The sequence below is a fragment of the Rhinopithecus roxellana genome, chromosome 22 (genome assembly GCF_007565055.1).
Source record: "Rhinopithecus roxellana isolate Shanxi Qingling chromosome 22, ASM756505v1, whole genome shotgun sequence".
NCBI classification, from domain to species: Eukaryota; Metazoa; Chordata; class Mammalia; order Primates; family Cercopithecidae; genus Rhinopithecus; species Rhinopithecus roxellana.
The window spans coordinates 10,283,782-10,307,059 of record NC_044570.1 but is presented as its reverse complement, the minus strand read 5'-3'; the positions used below and the strand labels follow the sequence as shown (position 1 = coordinate 10,307,059).

The following is a 23,278-nucleotide window of genomic DNA, read 5'->3' as shown; positions in this document are numbered from 1 at the left end:
ACAAAAACTCGTAATATGTGACTGTGTGCAATAAAGCATTTTAAACTAATCTCATTTACTAAACATTTGCATGAGTCATGTGAACTTATATGTCTATTTCTAGGATTTTTAGGAGTATGTAATTCACAATAGTGCTCATTTATCTCTAAGCCAATTTGGATAGCACCCTTTTAGGTTATATTGAAAATTAACTTGGTAATAACATCCAGAGGTAGAAATATATCACACACACTTAATCTATATGCTAAACATATAGATAAAGGCAAGCAGATTTTATAGCCCTCAGAAAATTTACTCATGAATAAGGCAATGGAGTAATATAAAACTCACAGGTTTATATCCATTTTATATTTTATCTAAATTGTGCTTCTGGCAGATGAGACAAGGTTACCAATTCTATAGGAGGTCTAATACCTAGCTGGAATTACAGGTGTGCACCACTATGCCCAGCTAATTTTTTGTATTCTTAGTAGAGATGTGGTTTCACCATGTTGTCCAGGCTGGTCTTGAACTCCCAACTGCAAGTGATCCACCCACCTCAACCTCCCAAAATACAGGGATTAGAGGCATGAGCCACCACACCTGGCCCTAATAACCTGTTTTAGACCTCAGTGGATTTTTATTCTGTTTGATCTGTTTTGCTGGTGAGAGTCTCTTGAATTTTTCACTTCAGCCAATGTTTTCTTAGTTCCAGGATTTTATAATTTTTAAATTATTTCTTTTTAAAAATTTTCTCTCAGAAGTTTGTTGGTTTCTTTTCTGTGTCATTTTAGAGATCTGAGTTTCCTGAAAACCGCTATTTTGAATTCTTGATTAGAGAACTCGCTGATAGTCATCTCATTAGTTAGCACTGGTCAGTGGTTTAGTGCTTTGTCCATTTGGGAAGATTATGATTCCTTGTTTGGTGTTATTTCTAGTGGCTATATATCTATATCTTTTTATCGAAGGACTAGTTATTTAGTTCATTCTTTTCTCTGTATTATTTTGTGTTTTATTGAGTATGTTTGCCTTGAGGTTTTTTTATGACACACCTATTGTGGGGGTTTTGCTTGCTTGCTTTTGCCTAGGTCAGTTCCTCTTTTTTGACAGTAGTTGGTTCCTTAAGCCCAGGTTTGCCTTAGCTCTAGCAAGTTTAGAATCACTGCCAGTCCCCTATCAGAGAGATCCTAAAGGGGATATGCTAACAGTGAGGGGAGGCTGGCTATGAGTTTGTGCTTAGGGAAATTATGAAATATACCTCCTACCTCATGATACTGCTGCAGAGGCACTCTGGTTTGGTGTATCCTGTGACTGAGATATCAAAGCTGGATGTAATAGTCCTGCCTTTCTGCTTTGTCCCTGGTTGTCCTCAGGAATTTTTCTTCTTTCAGGCATTCACAAGGCTTCCTGTGGGTTAAGACAGGAACAGGTTTCCTGCCAGGACATCAAAAGTGGCTTGTGTTGTCCACCTGAACTTTATTTAATCCAGTGTAGTAACCATGAAACAGAGGATTTTTTTTTTTTTTCACACTTGGTTGCCAGCAGACTAGGGGAACAATGTCATGAATATAAAAGCCAAACTTTCTTACCATCTGCCTGGTTTCTTCACTTCTCTGTCACCGAGGGAGGTGACTCATCCTCATATTTGAGTTCTGAGGTATTGCTGGTGATAACCTCTGCACTGTATATTGGTTTTTGGTTTCCTGTATGTGTTCTTGGGGGGAGGGGGAGTTAGGGTTGGGGGAGAAAGATGCCGACTTCCTTTACTATGTCAGTTTTTTTTTTTTTTTTTTTTTTTTTTTTTTTTTTTTTTTTGTTGGAGTACTCTTCTCTAGTTTGTACTTTTTCTACTTGCGTGTAAATTTGTGTTATAATTTTACATTTCTTCTTCATCTATGTGTTTGCAACTATATATTTCTCAGTATTGGTTTTGCTGCATTCCAGAAGTTTCAGTATGTTTTAATTTTTCATTTATGTGCAAGGATTCCTTAATTCCTTGCAGATTCTTCAGTTAGCCATAGGTTGTTGAAGAGTGTATTGTTTAGTTTCCAAATATACATTTTTCAGTTTTTAGAAAATGGGGCCCATGTGGGCACAGTGGCTCATCTGTGTAATCCAGGACTTTGGGAGTCTGAGGGGGATGGATCACCTGAGGTCAGGAATTCAAGACCAGACTGATCAATATGGTGAAACCCCATCTCTACTAAAATTACAAAAATTAGACACATGTGGTGATGTGCACCTGCAATCTCAGCTGCTTGGGAGACTGAGGCAGTAGAATTACTTGAACATGGGAGGCAGAGTTTGCAGTGAGCCGAGATTGTGCCACAGCAGTCCCGCCTGGGTGACAGAGCAAAACCCCATCTCAAAAAAAGAGGGGGGCAGTCTCTACTTTTATTCCATTGTGGTTGGAAAAAGCATTATGTGTGATTTCAATAATCTTAAACATGAGACTTGCTTTGTGGTCTACCATAAAGACTATTCTGCACCCATAAACCCGTTAGAAGAATGTTTAATATGTTTGTGGAGTGTAGTGTTTTGTATATGTCCAGTAGCTTTCTTTGGTTTATAATGCTGTTCAAGACATTTGTTTTCTTATTGAACTTCTGTTTGGTTGTTTCATCCATTGTTGAAAGTGGGATATTGATCTCCCCAACTATTGTTGCAGAACTGTCTACCTCTTCACATCTGTTTGTTTTTGTTTCATATATCCTGAGGATATTTTATTAGGTAAATATGTAAGTATAATGTCTTTCTGATGAATTAAACATTCCTGATATTTGCATAGTTCCTCTAGCTCTATTTTGGTTACTGTTTGAATTAATTTTTCCTCTCTTTTAAAATATTTAAAAAGTTGTTCTGTCAATCTTTGACTTTCAACTGGAGTTTAATTTATCTGCATTTAAGGTAATTACTGATAAGAAAGAATTTCTTTTGCTATTTTTGTCCTTTTTTCCTACAAGTTTGTTGTTGTCATTGTTGTTCTTCAATTCCTCCAAAACCTGCTCATTTTTGCATTTGATTGTTTTTCTAGGGTACCATTTTGACTGTTTCATTTCTCTTTAGTATATTTTAACAGTTATTTTCTTAGTGGTCATTAAGGGTATTATAACTAATACCTTAAATTTATAATAATATAGTGTGCATTATAACAACTGAGTGTTTACATTGTATAAAAAATATTTTCCCATACTGCTGTCCCTCCATTCCTATGCTTTTTTTTTGTCAAAAATTGCTTCTTACACAATATGTACTAATACCACAGATATATAATTCTTGTTTTATTATATATGTCATTTCTTTATTTTATTATTTTATTTTATTTATTTTATTTTACTTTACTGAGACATAGCTTCAGTCATGCAGGCTAAACGTGCTTCACTACAGCCTCGAGCTCCTGGCCTCAAGGGATCTTCCTACCTCCACCCCCCTTGTAGCTGGGGCCGGAGGTACATGCCACCATACATACTGGCTAATTTTGTTTATTTTCTGTAGAGACAGGGTCATACTTTGTTGCCCTGGCTGGTCACAAACTCCTGGGCTCAACCAATCCTCCCACCTTGGTTGGGATTTCAGATGTGAAATACTGTGCCTTACCACTAGTCATTTAAATCTAGTAGAAAAATAAAGTCACAGAAACCCCAAATACAATAATACTGGCTTTTCTATTTCCTGGTGTAATTACTTTGTTGATGTTATTTATTTATTTATTTGCACATGGGTTACTGTGTATTGTTCTTTCATGCCTTACTTCCTTTATCATATTTTGTAAGGCTGATCTAGTAGTGATGTACTCCCTTTAATTCTGTTTGCTTGGAAATATGTTATTTACTCACAAATTTGAAGTTTGGTTTTTGCCAGATATTGAGTTTATGACTGATTTATGTTTTCTTTCAGCACTCTAAATATGTCACCCCACCGACTTCTTTCCTCCATAAATTTTAATGAGAAATTGGCTATTAATGTCATTGAGGATAACTTGCACGTGATCAGTTACTTCTGTCTTGCTTCTTTTAAAGTTCTCTGTTTGTCTTTTGTCAGTTTCAGTGTATGTGTTTCAGTGTAGATATCTTTGAAATCATTCTTCTTTGAGTATTTTTTTTTCTTTTGAGATTCTTGAATAAGTAAATTTGTATCTATCAGCACATTTGGGAAGTTTCAGCCATTGTTGCTTCAAAGATCCTTTTTATCTCTCTCTCTCCTTTTCCTATGGGGTTCCCATTATGAATATGTTGATATAGTTGATGTTGTTCCATGGCTACCTTAGTTTTATTCATTTTTCTTGTTTTTCTCTTCTTGTACCTTCCTTAGCTTGAGTATCAAACAATCCATCTTCGAGTTCCTTGATTATCCTTCCTGCATGCTCATGCCTACTCTTCATGCATATTACAGGGTATTAATTTCATTTTTTAAAATGCATGCAATTAATACAGATTATTAATTTCATTAAAAAAATAATTTGTAGGCCTTTACTGGTATTTTCCATTTGTGAAACACTGTTCTCCTGGCTTCTCTTAGGATTTGAGAATAATTAAAGTCAAGTAAATTGAAATATTTGCCTAGTATATACCATGCCTGGGATTCCTGAAGTACAGTTTCTGTTCATTATTTTCCCATTGAGTTTGCCATTTTTTTTTCTCCCTTTGAATGCCTTGTATTTCATTGTTTAACACTGGATATCATTCAGCATATCCAGAAAACAGATTCCTGCCCTCCGTAATTGCTTAGTTTTGGGGGTCATTTACTTGTTTTGCAACCCTCTAAAGCTATTTTTGTATTCTGTATTCTTTGTCATGTATGGACACTTAACCTGTGTTCTGTCCTCTATTTGCCATCTACTGTTTTTGACACATTTTTAGAAAACACTCCAAGCAAAGAAAAGGAAAAGGAGAAAAGAAAGAAAAGAAAAACTGCCCAGACTTTGCAGATTGACTCTTTCAGAAACTCCAGTGTTTAGCCCAAAGTCAAGGAAAAGTGAAAGCTTCAGGAGCTTCTCTGTGCATACATCCAATACTGGACATATTTATAGCCTTCTAAATATACCAGTAGGAGGCTGGGCATGGTGGTTCATACCTGTAATCCCAGCAATTTGGGAGGCTGAAGTGAACAAGTCGCTTGAGCCCAGAAGTTCGAGACCATATTGAAGTTTGGCAATATGGCAAGATCTCGTCTCTATAAAAAATACAAAAATAAGCTGTGTGTGGTGACCCATGCCTGTATTGTGGGAGGCTAAGGTGGGAGGATCATGGAATCCAGAGAAGGTTGAGCTCTTGAGGAAACTGAGGTGGGATCACTTGAGCCCAGGGAGGTTGAAACTGCAGTGAGCCATGATCATGCCACATGACTCCAACCTGGGCCACAGGGCAAGACTGTCTATTTAAAAACAAAAGCAAAGCAAACAACAACAAACTGTGAGAGTTTTTCAAAGCTGATTTTCCACAGCTTCCCCAGCCTCTACCTTCCAGGCATGTTCTTTGTGTACTGCTTGACCTGACTGCCAGGTGGCTCACTAGTATACTTCCCTTCCACAAATGTCTCTTGGGAGTTGACTTCTGACACCAAGAAAGCTATGAGGTGGGCTAAAGACTCTGAGCTAATAATCTTCAAGAGAACTTCAGAGAGTTCAAATCATAAAGCCACTATTATTACTGCTATTAATATTATTATTATTTGAGACAGAGTCTCGCTCTGTTGCACAGGCTGGAGTGCAGTGAGAGGATCTCGGTTCAACGCAACCTCCACCTCCCAGATTCAAGTGATTTTCCTGCCTCAGCCTCCTGAGTAGCGAGACTACGTGCTTCTTCTGCCAGGCCCAGCTAATTATTGTATTTTTAGTAGAGACAGGGTTTCACCATGACAACCACAATTATTTGAGATAAGCTCCGTATTTTTCCCACATGCATCAAAAGCTGCACCTAGAACTTAATTTTCTTCACTGTTGCCATGAAGCCATGGAGTGGGTGATGATGGACAGTTAAAATACCACATACTGGCTGGGCGTGGTGGCTTACGCCAGTAATCCCCACACTTTGGGAGGCCGAGGCAGGTGGATCGTGAGTTAAGGAGACCGAGACCATCCTGGCTAACGCAGTGAAACCCCATCTCGACTAAAAATACAAAAAATTAGCCAGACGTGGTGGCACACACCTGTAGTCCAGTTATTTGGGAGGCTGAGGCAGGAGAATCACTGGAAACCAGGAGGCAGAGGTTGCAGTAAGCAGAGATCGTGCCAGTGCACTCCAGCATGGGTGACAGAGGGAGAGTCTGTCTCAGAAAAAAAGAAAGAAGGAAAAGAAGAAAAAAAGACATACTGTCTTGCCCAAACTCAGGGGTAGGGTCTTCCTTAACCACTCTCCTGAGTTACGTTATTAGACTCCAGAGCTCCAAGAGTCAAGTCTGAGGTTTCTTTCTCTGCCTTATACCCCTTTTAACTTTTAACCCAATTAAATGTAATGACAGCATAAAATATACACTTGCTTAAATTTACCTTGCTTTTTAATGTTAAGGCGGCATTCAGCCTGTTTAGTAAGATTTCATCCAAGGCTGCTTCCATCATTACTATGAGAGCCATTCTCTCTTTCATGTAATAACAAATAGTTGGCTGGTCGCAGTGGCTCATGCCTGTAATCCCAGCCCTTTGGGAGGCCGAGGTGGGTGGATTGCAAGGACGAGGGCCATCCTGGCTAACAGGGTGAAACCCTGTGTCTACTAAAAATACAAAAACTTAGCCGGGCATGGTGGCACATGCCTGCAACCCCAGCTACTTGGGAGACTGAGGCAAGAGAATCACTTGAACCCGGGAAGCTTGGAGGCAGAGGCTGCAGTGAACCTAGATCACGCCATTGCATTCCAGCCAGGACATTGAGAGTGAAACTCCTTAAAAAAAAAAAAGAGAGAGAGAGAGAGAGAGAGAGAGAGAGAGAGAAAGAAAGAAAAAGTAATGATACAAGGAGACAATAAATAATAAATAAATAGGTGTTTTAAGAAGCCGTGAAATCTGAAGCAAAGGTAAAGATGGTTATAGGTAGGAGCAGAAAAGATTACACAAATCCACATAAGCTTAATTTTCGGTGGTGATTTCTCATCAGAAAAAAAAGCATAAAAAGAAGTATGAATAAGAAAATTGTCTACATTGTTTTAGTAGAAAAAAGTAGAAGGAAAAACAAAAACAACAAAATAATGAGAATTATGTAATAGTAAGCTTTAGTGTTCTTCATCATTTCTCATGGGGATCGTTTCCCCAAGAAATAATGGAAGCAAAATAGTCAAAATGGAAGGACACATAGGCCTATATTACTGTCTATGTGTATCAAGCCAAGTTTAACTTTCATTCATTCTTTTGGAAATTTTATTTTAAATTAACAATTGTAAATATTTATGGGACACAAAGTGATTTTATAATACATGTATACACTGCAAAATAATTAAATTGGGCTAATTAACATATACATCACGTCACACACTTATCATTTCTTGGTGGTGACAATATTTAAATTCTACTTTTCCAACATTTTTTTTTTTCAGAAGGAGTTTCACTCTTGTTGCCCAGGCTGGAGTGCAGTGGTGCAATCTCGGCTCATTGCAACCTCCACTGTCCGGGTTCAAGTGATTCTTCTGCCTCAGCTTCCTGAGTAGCTGTGACTATAGGTGTGTGCCTCCAAACCTGGCTAGTTCTTTGTATTTTCTGTAGAGACAGTGCTTCATCATGTTGGTCAGGCTGGTCTTGAACTGCTGACGTCTAGTGATCTGCCTGCCATGGCTGCCCAAAGTCTTGGGATTACAGGCATGAGGCACCATGTCCGCCTTTTTCAACAATTTTGATGTATACATTTTTTAACTGTGATCACCATTCTGCGCAACAGATCACCAGAACTTCTTCCTTCCTCACAGAAATTTTTTACCCTTTGACAAATGTTGTCCCTTTCCCTATGTATTCCTATCACTACCCCACATTCCAGTCTCTCCCTACTTTCTGTGTATTTGTATAAAGAGTCAGGATCTTGCTGTGTTGCCCAGGCTGGAGGGCAGTGGCACAACTATGGCTCACTGTGGTCTCAAACACCTGAACTCAAGTGATCCAACCACCTCATCCTCCCAAAGTACTGGAAATACAGGCATGAGTCACCACACCCAGCATATTCACTATTTTTATGAGTTCAACTTTTTTAGATTTTACATATAATTGTGACCATGCTATATTTGCTTTTCTGTGCCTGTCTTATCTCACTGAGCATAATATTTTCCAATTCCATTCATTTTATCACAAATAAATAACAGAATGTTCTCCCTTTTTTTAAAGGCTGTATAGTATATTCCATTGTGTATATGTGACACACTTTATCTGTTGATCTGTTGAGCACTTTGGTTGTTTCCTTATCGTGGCTATTGTGAATAATGCTGACATGAATATAGGTCTGCAAATATCTCTCTGAAATACTAACATTTGTATCATTTGAGTACATATTCAGAAGTAGAGTAGCTGGACCATGTGGTAATTCTATTTTTAATGTCATTTTATTTTTGAAACCTCAGTTCTGTCACCCAGAAGCGCAGGCTACAAAAGCACAAGAAAAACAGCAATTGGATTGCATCACATCAAACTAAAAAGTTTCTGCACAGCAAAGGAAACAATTAGCAGAGAGGGTGAAGAGACAACCCCCACACTGGGAGAAAGTGTCTGCAAATCATATATATGATAAAGGGTGAATAACAAATACATACAAGAAACTCACACCACTTAACAACAACGACAATCAAACCTATTAAAAATGGGCAAAGGACCTGAATTTATGTTTCTCAAAAAAAGACATAAAAATGGCCAACAAGTCTATGTTTACCTATGTTTAATTTTATTTATTTAGTTATTTATTTTATTTATTTTGAGATGGAGTCTCACTCTATCACCCAGGCTGGAGTGCAGTGGTGCGATCTCACCTCACCTCAAACTCTGCCTCCCAGGTTCTAGCAATTCTCCTGTCTCAGCCTGCTAGGAAGCTGGAACTACAGGTGCGTGCCAACCTGCCTGGCTAATTTTTATTGTATTTTTAGTAGAGATGGGGTTTCATCATGTCAGTGAGGATGGTCTCCATCTCCTGACCTCGTGATCCGCCCATCTCGGCCTCCCAAAGTGCTGGGATTACAGGCATGAGCCACTGTGCCCGGCTGTACTCACTTTTTTTTTTTTTTTTTTTTTTTTTTTTTTTTTTTTTTTTTTTTGAGACAGAGTCTCATTTTGTCACCCAGGCTGGAGTACAGTGGTGTGATCTGGGCTCACTAAAACCTCCACCCCCTAGGTTCAAGCAATTCTCTTGCCTCAGCCTCCCTAGTAGCTGGAATTACAGTTGTGCACTACTATGCCTGGGCAATTTTTGAACAACTGTATATTTAATGATGCTTGCACCACCAATCATCAGGGAAATGCAAATTAAAACCAACAAGGCACCCTCTTCTCAAAACTGTCACAACAGTTATTACCATAAAGATGAAAGATGACTAGTGCTATTGAGAATGTAGAGCAAAGAGAATCCTTGTGCACTGTTGGTAGGAATGTAAATTAGTATTTTAAATTATTAACATGATTATTTTTAATTGAAAAATTTTTGTACTTTAAGATTCATTAATATGAGTTGCTTTCTGTTAGTCAAAGTTCAATGAGAAATACCTTAGTTATCCTAAATTAATATAAATAGGACCAGACTCATAAGACTGGTCTTTCAGGTTCTCCTTAGGTACAGAATAAAACCTGTGGTAAACACTCTTTCTGAAGGAAAAATGTTCACTGATAATGTATATGCTACAAATACTTATTAAAGGCATAATTTCCAAAAATGTAGTAGGTGAAAAATGCATTATGGTTATTTTTCCTGCTCAGTTTTTGGATCCAGATGGATTTTTTATTTTGTTTTATTTAATGAATTATATAATTATAGTTAAGAAAACAAAAATTACTACCGCACATTCATAGGAGAAAAGTGAATTTTATTAGAAACCACTTCTAAGATTTTTCTGTGTATAACTTATTTTAGTTTAAGAGCCTCTAAATAAAGTCACATTCAGCATCTTTACTCATTGTTCTGTGAAAGTATGTATGTATATTTTATGAATATGACATACTTTTGATTGAAAAATATTCAGCCCTACTCCAGGAGTGGTAGTAATTCCTCAGCTGCTTATTTTTATTCTTTTGAGTTTTCTCTAGATGTTTACATAATATTACAGTGCTTCTGGTTGATTTTCAGTATGTCCTGGCAACACTTTACCTGACCACCTGGGGTGCAAATACTGACAGAAGAGGAGCATAAAGCCAATGGCCAATAGGTAGGTTATGATGAGCTGCATGACAATTAATAAGTCACAACAGTTCAGCAAAGTTTTCCCTCCAATGAACCTAGATACCAATATCATTATCACATTTTCTAAAAACTGAAAGCTGTAGTGTAGGAATCTATGGCCCCACCTCTGTCTCCTGTCAATTATTTCCTCATCCGACAACTGCAGTTTCACTGCTGACCAGCAGGAGAAGTTGATTGCAGCATAGAGTAGTGTGATCAAGATAAGCATCAGTACTGTACCCACCACATTGGAACTATTTTCTGTGTTGTTAGGAAGATGAGCTCCACTTTTCCAAAACTCCAGCCACGGTGCCAACAATGGTACACAATATATGATTAAGAAAAAGGGTAGGCTCTTCAGTTTCAGAGATGCAGCAAAATATGCCAGAGTCACTACACGTGAGATAACCTCCAGAAAACGCCATATCATGACACAGATGAATTCTGTCGGCTGTAGCTTAATGGTAGTATCATCGTTGCTGATCTGGATGGCCAGTATATTGCAGTGAATGGCCCCGTAAGTAACTGATAACAGGGAACATGTCATCAGGAATGCTATTAGAGACAAACACGAAAATGTTAGAGAATATTTTTCATTAGTAATGACCACTTTCTCTTTTAAAGTTGCCATTTTAAGATATATTCTTCCTCACCCACCTCCTTTAGAAAATCATTTACTTATACAAAGAAAGATTTGTTAATCTTCCATTTTCAGGGATACAGTAAGTGTATGCATGCAAAATATATATTACACCTGGGAAAAACAAATAATAAGCAGATACATACACATCTACATTTATACATGTATATACACATTCCCTCAAAGAGAAGACTGGCACAGATGAAATGGGAGTGAGACATTCAGATCTGATGCTATAAGGTGTGACAGCACATAGAAAGCAGTCTCAATTTTAAAAAAGTACCTGAATTAGACATTGAAAAGACAGTTTCATTCTTTATAGAAAGTTAGGAGTGTCAAGTAGGAAGTTAGCCTGTGAAATAGAGACTAATGTAATATAAATGTGTTTTAGATTATGGTCATAACAGAAAAGAAAAAATAGGCTGTGGAGTTAAAGTAAATCCTGGACGTGGAGCTGACAGATTCTGCTGAGTGACTAAATACAAGGTAATAGAGAAGCAGAAAAAAAAAAAAAAAAAAAAATTACAGAAATTAACAAGTGTGTGTGTGCATGTGTGTGTTTGTGTGTATCCATGCAATTTTATGAGAAACTTTTTCATAAGCAAAATTAATTTCAACATTTTTCTCTTAATAATTACACAAATAAGCACACGAAAGAAAACCAAAATTGTGAAGTAGATGAATAATTGGTTTAAACAATTTTGTACTACATTAAGTTGAAAGAGTAAAAACTCATTTTACATATTCATCCAGGTTAAAAAAATATACTCTTTGGCTGGACGTGGTGGCGCACACCTGTGAGCACTTTGGGAGGCTGAGGTGGGTGTATCACGAGGTCAGGAGATCAAGACCATTCTGACTAATATGGTGAAACCCCACCTCTCCTGAAAATACAAAAAGTGAGCCAGGCATACACCCAGCTACTTGAGAGGCTGAGGCAGGGCAATTACTTGAACCTGGGAGGTGGAGGTTGCAGTGAATCAAGACAGCGCCACTGGACTCCAGCCTGGGTGACAGAGTGAGACTCGATCTCAAAAAACAAACACAAACAAAACAAAACACTCTTCATACACGATGAACTTAAGCCAGAAAACAAGAAGCGGCCAGATAGCAAAATAGTCATTCCTCATCTAAATTTATTATTCACTTTCGGACACCATTTAGAAAATGAGTATTAACACTCCATTTATTCCTTACGGAATACTCAAAGTGAAACTCTAAAACATTAGCATTCTTAACTGCATTTATGAGAAATGAGACTGAATATAATAAATGACCTAAAAATTAAATTTTAGAAAGTAAAATTTGGCCAGGTGTGGTGACTCATACCTGTAATCCTAGACCTTTAGGAGGCTGAGATGAATGGATCACTAGAGCCCAGGAGTTCAAGACCAACCTGGGCAACATGGTGAAAACCTGTCTCCACAAAACATACACACACACACACACACACACATACACACACACAAATTTAACCAGGCATGGTGGCACATGCCTGTAGTCCCAGCTATTCAGGAGGCTGTGGTGGGAGGATTATTTGAACCCAGGAAACATGACTTTCACTTGGGACTTTTGTTTGTCTGTCCCCTTACCCCAGCACTTTGGGAGGATGATATCAAGGGGCAAACTTCTAGACCCATCCCGGCAACAGATGGGAAACTGTGCAGACAGCCCGATGGAGTCAAGTTCCAGCCAATATTCCTACTGGTTGACTACAGTGGCCTCAGGTCCTGAATAAACCTCAGAGGGAAGACCGTGGTAGCTGCAGGCCTTGAGTGCCTCCAGTGCGCTGCTGTGGGCTACAGGTGCAACCTGGCACTGAGTCAGCTTTGGTGGTCAAATTACTTCAGCCATCAAAGTATAGGCATTCAGATTCCCCCTATTTCTACCACGGCTGAAGCTATCATAGACTTAAAGACCTTATTTTCCTTCTTTTTCTTGCCTTGAATCTCTGGGCAGGCTTACAGTAGAAGGAAGCTTCCAAACCAAGCCCAACCATGAACACCAAACCAGGCACCATATCATTGTGCAGACACCAATGCGTACTCACAAACATCAAGATCAATGATGAGAAACTCATGGCACCAAGTGGACAAAATAAGGTGCCAGTTGTGAGTGACCCGAAAGAGATGGGCATGGACACATAGCTTGGCAACAAATTCAAAATACTTGTTTTAAGACAATGTAGTGGACTTAATGAAAGCACAAACAATTCAGAAATTTATCAGAGAAACTTACCAAAGAGATTCAAATCATGGGAGGAAAAAACTAACAACAATGTTGAAGATAAAAACATAATAAAATAAAAAAAAAAATATGCAATTGAGAGCATTGACAGAAGTGGCCAAGCAGAAAATCTTAGAGAAGTCAATTAAAAATATACAATCAGAAGAAAAAAAATAAATCTAGAAAGTTCATAGGATTTATGGGATAACATCCAAAGAACAAACGCATTAGTCACTGGTGTCAAGGTAAAGCTGGGTACAGTGGCTTATGCCTGTAATCGCAGCTATTTGGGAGGTGGAGGTGGGTGGATCACATGTGGTCAGGAGTTTGAGGGCAGACTGCCCAACCTGTGAAACTGTATCTACTAAAAATACAAAGATTAGTTGGCCGTGGTGGTGGAGGTCTGTAATCCCAGCTACTCAGGAGGTTAAGGCAGGACAATCACTGGAACCCAGGCCGCGGAGGTTGCATTGAGCCAAGATCACACCATCACACTCCAGCCTGGACAATAAGAGCAAAACTCCAAGTCAAAAAAAAAAAAAAAAAAAGGCATATTGTAGAAAAAAATTAAAAAATCTATTTAGAGAAACAATAACAAAAAATTTCCAAACCTAAATAAAAAATGAATATTCAGGAAAAGGCTTCCAATAAGATTAAATCCAAATAATATCCCCATGGCTTAATATAATCAAACCAATAAACATCAAAGACAAAAAGAGCATACAGAATTAAGCAGGATAAAAAAGAAAATATCATATCAGGAATACACCTATATATTTAATATATGCATATATATAATGTAAATACTAATAGGCACAAAGGGAGAAAAATCTATAAGGTACTAATAGAAAACTTCAACACGTTACTTTCAGCAATGAATAGATCATGCAGACAGAAAATCAGTAAGTAGACATTGGATTAAAATGCACTGCAGGGCAAATGGACAAAACAGGTACAGAACTATCCATCCAAGAGTTACAGATATACATTCTTCTCTACTGCATACATGGAACATTTTCTGGGATATGTCATACATTAGGCCAAAAAACACATCTTAATGAATTTGAAGAGATCAAAGTCATATAAGGTATCTCTTCTGTTATCACTAATTCATAAGTATTTGAAAACTAAATAACATACTGCTGAACAACCAGTGAGTCAATGAAGACATTACAGAGAAATTACCATATTTCTTGAGACAAAAATAGAAACACAACACATCAAAACCTACTGGATACAACCAACGCAGTTTTGTTTTGTTTTGTTTTGTTTTTTGGGTTTTAAAATTGGAGTCGCGCTCTCTCACCCAGGCTGGAGTGCAGTGGTGCACAATCTCAGCTCACTGCAAGCTCTCCCTCCAGGGTTCATGCCACTCTCCTGCCTCAGTCTCCCAAGTACCTGGGACTACAGGTGCCTGCCACCACGCCCAGCTAATTTTTTGTATTTTTAGTAGAGACAGGGTTTCACTGTGTGAGCCAGGATGGTCTCGATCTCCTGACCATGTGATCCACCCGCCTCAGCCTCCCAAAGTGCTGGGAGTACAGACGTGAGCCACTGCGCCTGGCCACACAACCGAAGCAGTTTTAAAAGGAAAGTTATGGCAATAAACGCCTTCATCAAAAAGAAGATATCAAATACACCAAGTCAAAGAATTAGAAAAACAAAAAGCTGAAATCAAAAGTAAAAAAAATCCCCAATAAGTATAATCAGAGACAAAAGAGGAGATACCATAACTGACACCCAGAAACAAATTAATGATAAGAAATCAAATGAGCAATAAAAAGTAACTCATTAAAGAAAAGCCCAGGACCTGATGGATTAACTACTGCATTCTACCTACCCCTAAAAAATAACTGCTACAAATTCTTTGTAACCTAGCAGGAAAAAAAAAAAAAAAAAAAAAAAAAAAGTATGTGAACTATTCTAGTTCATTCTGTGGGTCCAGCATTATGCTCAATACAAAACCAGACAGGGACTCAACAAAGGAGAGAAAACTGCAAGGTAATATACCTGATTAACATAATGTAAAAATCCTCAACACAATATTGGAAATGGAATTACTATGCATATTTAGAAAATCATTCATGATTTTCCATGATCAAGTGAGATGCAGGAATGGATGCAGGAACGGTTTACTATGTCAGAATTATTGGATGTCATATATTACATCAGCAAAATAAATAACAAAATCTACGTGGTCATTTCAATCAATAAAAAAGCCATTTGGCAAAATTCAACATCTTTTTATAACAAAATCTCTTAACGAATTATGCATAGAACAATTGTAACTCAACACAACAAATGACGTGAACAAGAATAACCAAATAATGCTTTACATGACAAACCCATAGCTAACATCACAGTCAATGGGAGTTCAAAGCTGAAAGCTTTTCTCTGAAGATCTGAAAGGAGACTAAGAAGTTCACTTAAACTGCTTATACTAACATAACCCTGAAAGTCTTTAGCCAGAGCAACTGAAACAAAGAAAAGGTACCCAAATTGGCAGGAAAGAAGTAAATTGTCCATATTTGCTAATGATATAATCTGGAAATCCCTAAACACACCACTAAAAAGCAGTTAGAGCCAATTCAGAAAATCAGTAAGGTTTCAGTTTACAAAATCAACATATAAAATTAAGTAGCATTTTCATATATAAATACCAAAATGTCTAAAAAAAAAAAAAAAAAAAACCCAAGAAAACAATTCCATTTACAACAGCTATGAGAAAACGAATGAACACAAAACCTTTTGAGTAAATATTACCAAGGAGGCAGAAAAAAATCTGCATTCTGAAAATTATGAAGTATTAATAAAAAATTAAAATAATGTAAATCAATGGAAAGATACTATGTTAATTGACTGGAAAAAGTAATGTGGTTAAAATGTTTATAGGAGTTAAATAGGCCCACAGATTCAATGCAATCTCTATCAAAACACCAATGGCATTTTTCACAGAAATAGAAAAAAATTCAAAATCCATATGAAACACGCACCAGTAAAAAATCCTGAATAGCCAAAGCAATCCTGAAGATATCTGTGGGGTTGGGAACTGAAACCCCAGAGCTGGAGGCATCATAATGCTATAAGTCAATGCAATAGAACATAGTGAGCAGAAATAATTCCACACGTGGATAGCCAACTGATATTCTACAGAGGTGCCAAGAGCACAAAATGAGGAAATGTCAATCTCTTCAATAAGTGGTGCTGGAAAAACAAGAGAGCTACATTCAGAAAAACAAAATCAGAACCCTATCTCTTACCACATACAAAAATTAACTCAAATGCATTAAAAAGCATAGTGCAGTGGCATGTACGTGTAGTTCCAGTTCCTCAGGGGTCTGAGTCAGAAGGATCACCCAAACCAAGGAGTTCAAGGCTGTAGCATGCCACACTCATGCCACTGCACTAACCCTAGGCAATATGTGTGACCTCATCTGTAAAATTACAATTTTAAAAACGTTTAAAAGTAAATATGTAATAAAAATCCTAAACTGTTAAACTGCTAGAATAAAACACGGGGCAAACTTAATGTTCTTGGTCTGGGCAAGGACATTTTTTTGGATAAGAGCTCAAAACCAGAAACAACAGAACCGGAAACAGACAAATGAGGTTTCTTCCTACTAGAAAGCTTCCATACAGAAGGAAAAAAAAAGTCAGAATGATAGAATGAGAGCAAATATTCGCAAATTATACATCAGACAAGAGGTTAATTAAAATATACAAGGAACTTAAAAAATATTCAAAAGCAAAACTGTAGCAGGACGAGCCACAGACAAAAACCTCTCAGACACCGAGTTGTAGAAGGAAGGGCTTTATTCAGCTGGGAGCATTGGCAAACTGCTGCCTTAAAATCTGAGCTCCCCGAGTGCACAATTTCTGTCCCTATTAAGAGCTCACAACACTAAAGATTTCACATGAAAGCGTCGTGACTGATTTGAGTAAGCAAGGGTTATGTGACAGGGGCTGCATGCACCAGTGGTCAGAGAGAAACAGAACAGGGCAGAGAGCTTCACAGTGTTCTTCTATACAATGTCTGGAATCTATGAATAACATAAGTTTCTGAGTCATGAGTTGATTTTTAACTACTGGGTTTAGGCCAGGCCGTCCTAAGCTGGGTTTTGGGCCTGATGCCAGGCTGCCTGTCTTTGGTTTTACTGCCTTGTTTTTTTCTTAAAACAGGCACTGAATATAAAACAACCTAAAACAACATGAGAGGATCTCCCTCTTTCCTCATTCCCCCCTTTTGAGACTGTCACTTTTTATTAGCAGGAGTTCTCACTCTTATTTTTGCTACTTATGTCTTTTTGTGCAATAAATTGATAGTGATTCGTATAGTACACTTGTGCTGAAGCATTTTGGTGAACTAAAGTAACAACAAAGCTTTTTATCATTTGAAGAAGTACAGGTATCAGACAAGGGAGCAGTCAGTACGTTCTTATTATTATTACAACTTTTATTATAAGAGTTTTAAATCCTCCTAGTGCTGGCAATTAATTTTTAAACATGGCTTCAGGGTCCAAATTGTGCTACATTTGTAAGGGCACATGTGACTATGTCTTTAACTACCTGCCTTTGAGTGTCTATGTGTAGACAGTAATTAGTAAGGTTAAATTTCTTACAGACCTCTCTTTCAGCTGCTAGCAAGCAGTCGAGAGCCAATCTATTTTGATAGATAGCATTTCTTATCTGAGCTTCTTGCCAGGCCAGAATAGTCAAACCTTGACCAGTTTCATTAGTAATAATTTCTAAAACAGCTTGCAACTGTATGATTCAATTGAGCATGTAAATGGGGCTCCAGTATTCCCATGAGCCGTCTTGTGTCTAAGCGGTAGGCCTATAGTATTGTATAATTTTTTTAGGAGGTTATTTATCATATTTTTAATTACCTATAGCTAGGCTTCATCTTTTTGCAGGAAGCATAGACAGGGAAGCCCAGAAAGTTCACCTGTTTTTATGGGCAGTAAGAAGAAAGATGGTTTAATAGTGCCAATAACACAACCAGCTGTCTACTTGTCAGGCAGCTTAGCGTAGGCTCTATGTCTACATATCCAGTATAACCCGGTGGAGGCAGTCTAGGTCTGGTGGAATTCTGGGTGGACCCAGAGAGTCTGCAACCTTGGAAATTTACTGAATGGATTTCTTTCTGTAAAATTGGAAGTTCACCATGTAACTGTTTTTGCGGTACTGTTGTACAGCTTTTGCCCAAGACAACTAAGCCGCCCTACAGGATGAGTGAATTTTTTTTTTTCTTCTCTAGCTATGCAGTACTGTCTAATAATTGAGACTTTTAGAGCCAAAAAATTATCAGAGTGGTTCTTTTGGGCTGGGAATTCATCAGAAACTGGGTCTGTAGAAACTAATTCTTGGGCTTCCCATGGCCATTGATCTCCTGTTTCAGTTCCTCCACAAACGTAACATGAAGTGACTTTTAGAGACTGGGCTAACAAGTTCGGCTAACTGCAAAAGGAAATTTTTTGTTTTTCCTGGAATCTCAGCTACTGGCACATTTAATCCATCATAGAAAGTCTGAAATACTCGTTCTGGGGAGCGTCTTTGAATATTTCCTTTCATTAGGATGCTTACACTAGGATCTAGTCCTTTTTCATCAATGCCTAATGGTTTTATTTTCCTTTATTCCATTTTGGGTCTGAGGGGTTTGTGATTACCAATTCTAAAGGGTTGCAGCTCGCACTCATGCAGGAGAGGCTGACTTTTCCTTTTTGGAGCCAAACAGGATCTTTTTTCTTTTGTTATTATTTTTTTAAGTAGCCCAAATGACACAATTATGTGAAATTGACACATTCACATAAATATGATTTTTGACAGACACACTTATTTTCTGCTGTGTAACTTTTCTCTCAATCTAGAGAACCACATCCCATCCCATGCTGCTTACTATTAATAGCGGCACAGGCGTCAAATTTTAAGGTTACATTTTTGGGGACCTCTCTTTCTTCTGTTCTAGCTATTACTTTACTTGTGTCACTTAGAAAGGAGCAGACCTTAATTTTATTTTAAAAACTGTGACCATGGTAGGCTTAAAAGGAGTCATAACACGCATTAGGTTGGTTATTTCCTGGGCTACACACCTTGGATAGAATAGCATTATACAAACAAGTTTCTTTCTTTTTTTTTTTAAAAAAAAAAACAAATGTTTATTATTATACTTTAAGTTCTAGGGTACATGTGCATAATGTGCAGGTTTGTTACATGTGTATACTTGTGCCATGTTGGTGTGCTGCACCCATCAACTCGTCAGCACCCATCAATTCATCATTTACATCAGGTATAACTCCCAATGCAATCCCTCCCTCCTCCCCACTCCCCATGATAGGCCCCGGTGTGTGATGTTCCCCTTCCCGAGTCCAAGTGATCTCATTGTTCAGTTCCCACCTATGAGTGAGAACATGCAGTGTTTGGTTTTCTCTTCTTGTGGTAGTTTGCTAAGAATGATGCTTTCCAGCTGCATCCATGTCCCTACAAAGGACGCAAACTCATCCTTTTTTACGGCTGTATAGTATTCCATGGTGTATACGTGCCACATTTTCTTAATCCAGTCTGTCACAGATGGACATTTGGGTTGATTCCAAGTCTTTGCTATTGTGAATAGTGCCACAATAAACATACGTGTGCATGTGTCTTTATAGCAGCATGATTTATAATCCTTTGGGTATATACCCAGTAGTGGGATGGCTGGGTCATATGGTACATCTAGTTCTAGATCCTTGAGGAATTGCCATACTGTTTTCCATAATGGAACGAGTTTACAATCCCACCAACAGTGTAAAAGTGTTCCTATTTCTCCACATCCTCTCCAACACCTGTTGTTTCCTGACTTTTGAATGATTGTCATTCTAACTGGTGTGAGATGGTATCTCATTGTGGTTTTGATTTGCATTTCTCTGATGGCGAGTGATGATGAGCATTTTTTCATGTGTCTGTTGGCTGTATGAATGTCTTCTTTTGAGAAATGTCTGTTCATATCCTTTGCCCACTTTTGGATGGGGTTGACAAACAAGTTTCTTTTAGAGCCCTGGTACACTTATAATAACCATAAAATAATAGGACTGTAGCAATCTTTTGTCCTACCTCAGGTACTTGATGTATACACTGGGAGCAGTCATCAGTCTGAGGAAGGTCAGTTGAAGGCCTTACTGTACACATCCAAATTTTAAGGAAAATGAGTCCCATAATGAGTTTGCTCATGCTTCGGCTACGCATGGACCAGTCAGTTTCGGATATGACTGGAGCAGGGCTCGTCATCTTTTTCAGAGTGACTTTGCAGGGGTTAGCGAAGCTGCTTCCATCCATGTACAACTCCCAGTCTACAGATGTTTAAGGATGGTCTTGCAGGTAAGATCCACTAGAATAAACTGTGTCCAATACTTTTACACAATTAGATTTAACTGGGCTCTTTCATACCGGGAGCAAGGTGACAGGTTTAGGGTGTTGCAAACTTCAATGGTTATGCAGGGATTTTTTACAGAGCAAGTTTTGGTATCCAGTTAGTCCAGCATTTATTAACTAATGGTGTCCTTTGGTGTTTATTAAAATTATCACAGCATGGAGGGACTTCACGTTTAGGTTTTGTCCAAAAGTTAGTTTATCTGCTTCTTGTGCTAACAGGGCCGTTGCTGCCGGGGTCCTTGGACATGGGGGCCAGCCTTTGGAAACCCCATCTATTTGTTTTGAGAGATGGGCCACTAGCCTTGGCCAGGGCCCTACAGTCTGGGTTAAAACGCTAACTGCCTTTTTCTTTTCTTTTCTTTCTTTCTTTCTTTCTTTCTTTCTTTCTTTCTTTTTTTTTTTTTTTTTTTTTTTTTTTTTTTTTTTTTTTTGACACACAGAGTGTAAAGAGTTTTGTCAGTGCAGGTAGCCTCAGGGCTGGGGCCAACGTGAGTTTTTCTTTTTAACCTATGAGAAGCTCATTGCTATTGGCTGTAACAGATGTAGTTTATTTAATCTACATTTTTATTGACTATCATCTACTAAAACATTGATTTAAATCCTGTAACTATTTCATTTCAAGCTTTAAATTGATCTGGTATTTCTTGTGGGGCTCTAATTGCATCTAAATAGATGTGAGAGTTGAAAGACTTATAAGGGTCTTCTCTCACTTTATGATGTCTTATTATTATTATTATTATTATTATTATTATTGTTTTCTCCAGTTGATGAAATGCCAGGGTGAAAGGGATAGCCAAATTGACTAAAGCACAAGTGCCACTCTATAGTTATTTGGCAGAGTGCCCAGTAAAAGTCCACCACAATACCACCAAACATCCACTCAGGGCTGAACAAGGGCTCACTAATTGATAAACTCATGAAAATTCTTAATCTTGTTGCATTCCTTCAGGTCTCCAAGGAAGGCTAACTCTCTTCCCTGCCATGAGAGACATGAAGTGAACTTAGTGTTGGGAGATGGAAGGCCCTCGAGAGCTGACCCGCAGGGACTTGGGGATACAGCAGAGAGAGCTTGGCATGACTTTTTACTCCAGAGTGCAGAATCCTGGAAAAGAGCTACCATGCAGCCCCCACCTGGTTGACTGGAGGACCACCTCAGTGGAAGGGGGACAATCAGGGCCTCTGGCCTGCTATGTGCACAAGCTAACAATTGCTTTTGTTTAATGTGCAGATGGAATATTTGCTCCATTTCAACCAGGCATTTGCATCTTTGTATACTGTCTTAATTGCCAAAGTTTTTTTTAAGTCTTTAACTTCTATGATCCTCTAGTAAAATGAACATTTCTTTTAGCATCTCTTGCTATTAGTTTTTAGACCAAAAAAAGCTAAACACCATTTTATATTTAATAATGCTTTTTATATGATATTTATACCAGATAAGCTAAATTTTACCTTTATATTAGTGTGTTAACATTAATCTTAATTTTAATAAAACCTTGTAGACATATTTAATTTTTTATGTTTGACCATCAGGTAAGATTTTATAGAGTCTCTTTAATATTTTATAATTTTTGTTAAAGAGCAGGTGGATGGTCAGGGAACCAAGAAATGTAGAAGGAGGGGCTGCAGGCAAAACCTCTCAGACACCGAGTTGTAGAAAGAAGGGCTGTATTCAGTTGGGAGCATCGACAAGGCTGCTGCCTTAAAATCTGAGCTCCCCAAGTGCATAATTTCTGTCCCTTTTAAGGGTTCACAACACCAAAGATTTCACATGAAAGCATCGTGATTGATTTGGGCAAGCAGGGGTTATGAGACAGGTGCTGCATGCACCGGTGGCCAGAGAGAAACAGAACAGGGCCGGGAGTTTCACAGTATTCTTCTACGCCATGTCTGAAATCTATGAATAACATTTGGTTTCTAAGTTATGAGTTGATTTTTACCTACTGGGTTTAGACCAGGCAGGCCCAGGCCTGGTTTATGTGACGCTGGGCTGCCTATCTTTGGTTTTACTTCTGTGTTTTTTTCTTAAAACAGGTGCTGAGTATAAAACAATATAAAACAACATGATAGGGTCTCCCGCTTTCTTCAAAATAAACAAACAAATACCACATGTTCTCACTTATAATTGGGGGCTAAATGATGGTTACACATGGACATATAGAGGGGAACAACACACACTGTTGCCCATTGGAGGCTACAGAGTGGGAGCAGGGAGAATATCAGTGAAAACAACTAATGGACACTAGGCTTAATACCTGCGTGATGAAATAATTTGTACAACAAACCCCCATCACACGAGTCTACCTATATAACAAACCTGCATAGGTAGCCCAAAACCTAAAAGAGAAGTTAGTTTTAAAAATTAGAAAGAAAAAACAATTCTGTATAATAAAATAGGTCTCCTAATAGGCCTTTCTCAAAAGGCATTTTTCAAAAGAAGACATGCAAATCAAAGCAGTATGAGGCTTTACCTCATCCTGAGTGGAATGGTCATTATTTAAAGAATAAAAAGAAAAAAGAAAAGACGAAACAAAAACACAAAAGACTGTGGAGGAAGGAAAACCCTTGCACACTATGGGTGATGATGTAAATTATTACACTCATTATACATCACTAAACCCATTTTATTCCATGAACAGTTTGGAGCTTCTTCAAAAATTTGAAATTAATACTAATGCATTATCCAGAAATTCCACTT

The 23,278-nt window shown here is 38.0% G+C and overlaps 1 protein-coding gene across 1 annotated transcript in view; it reads right to left on the bottom strand.

Moving 5' to 3' along the window:
* Positions 1-9,936: 9,936 nt before the first annotated feature.
* Positions 9,937-23,278, bottom strand: part of LOC104657380 (XK-related protein 3) — a 52,956-nt gene continuing 39,614 nt past the window's right edge. Inside the window, exon 4 of the mRNA XM_010357165.2 lies at positions 9,937-10,865. Coding sequence (XP_010355467.1) covers positions 10,192-10,865 — 674 coding nt within the window. The 3' untranslated portion in view covers positions 9,937-10,191. The remainder of the gene's footprint in view (positions 10,866-23,278) is intronic.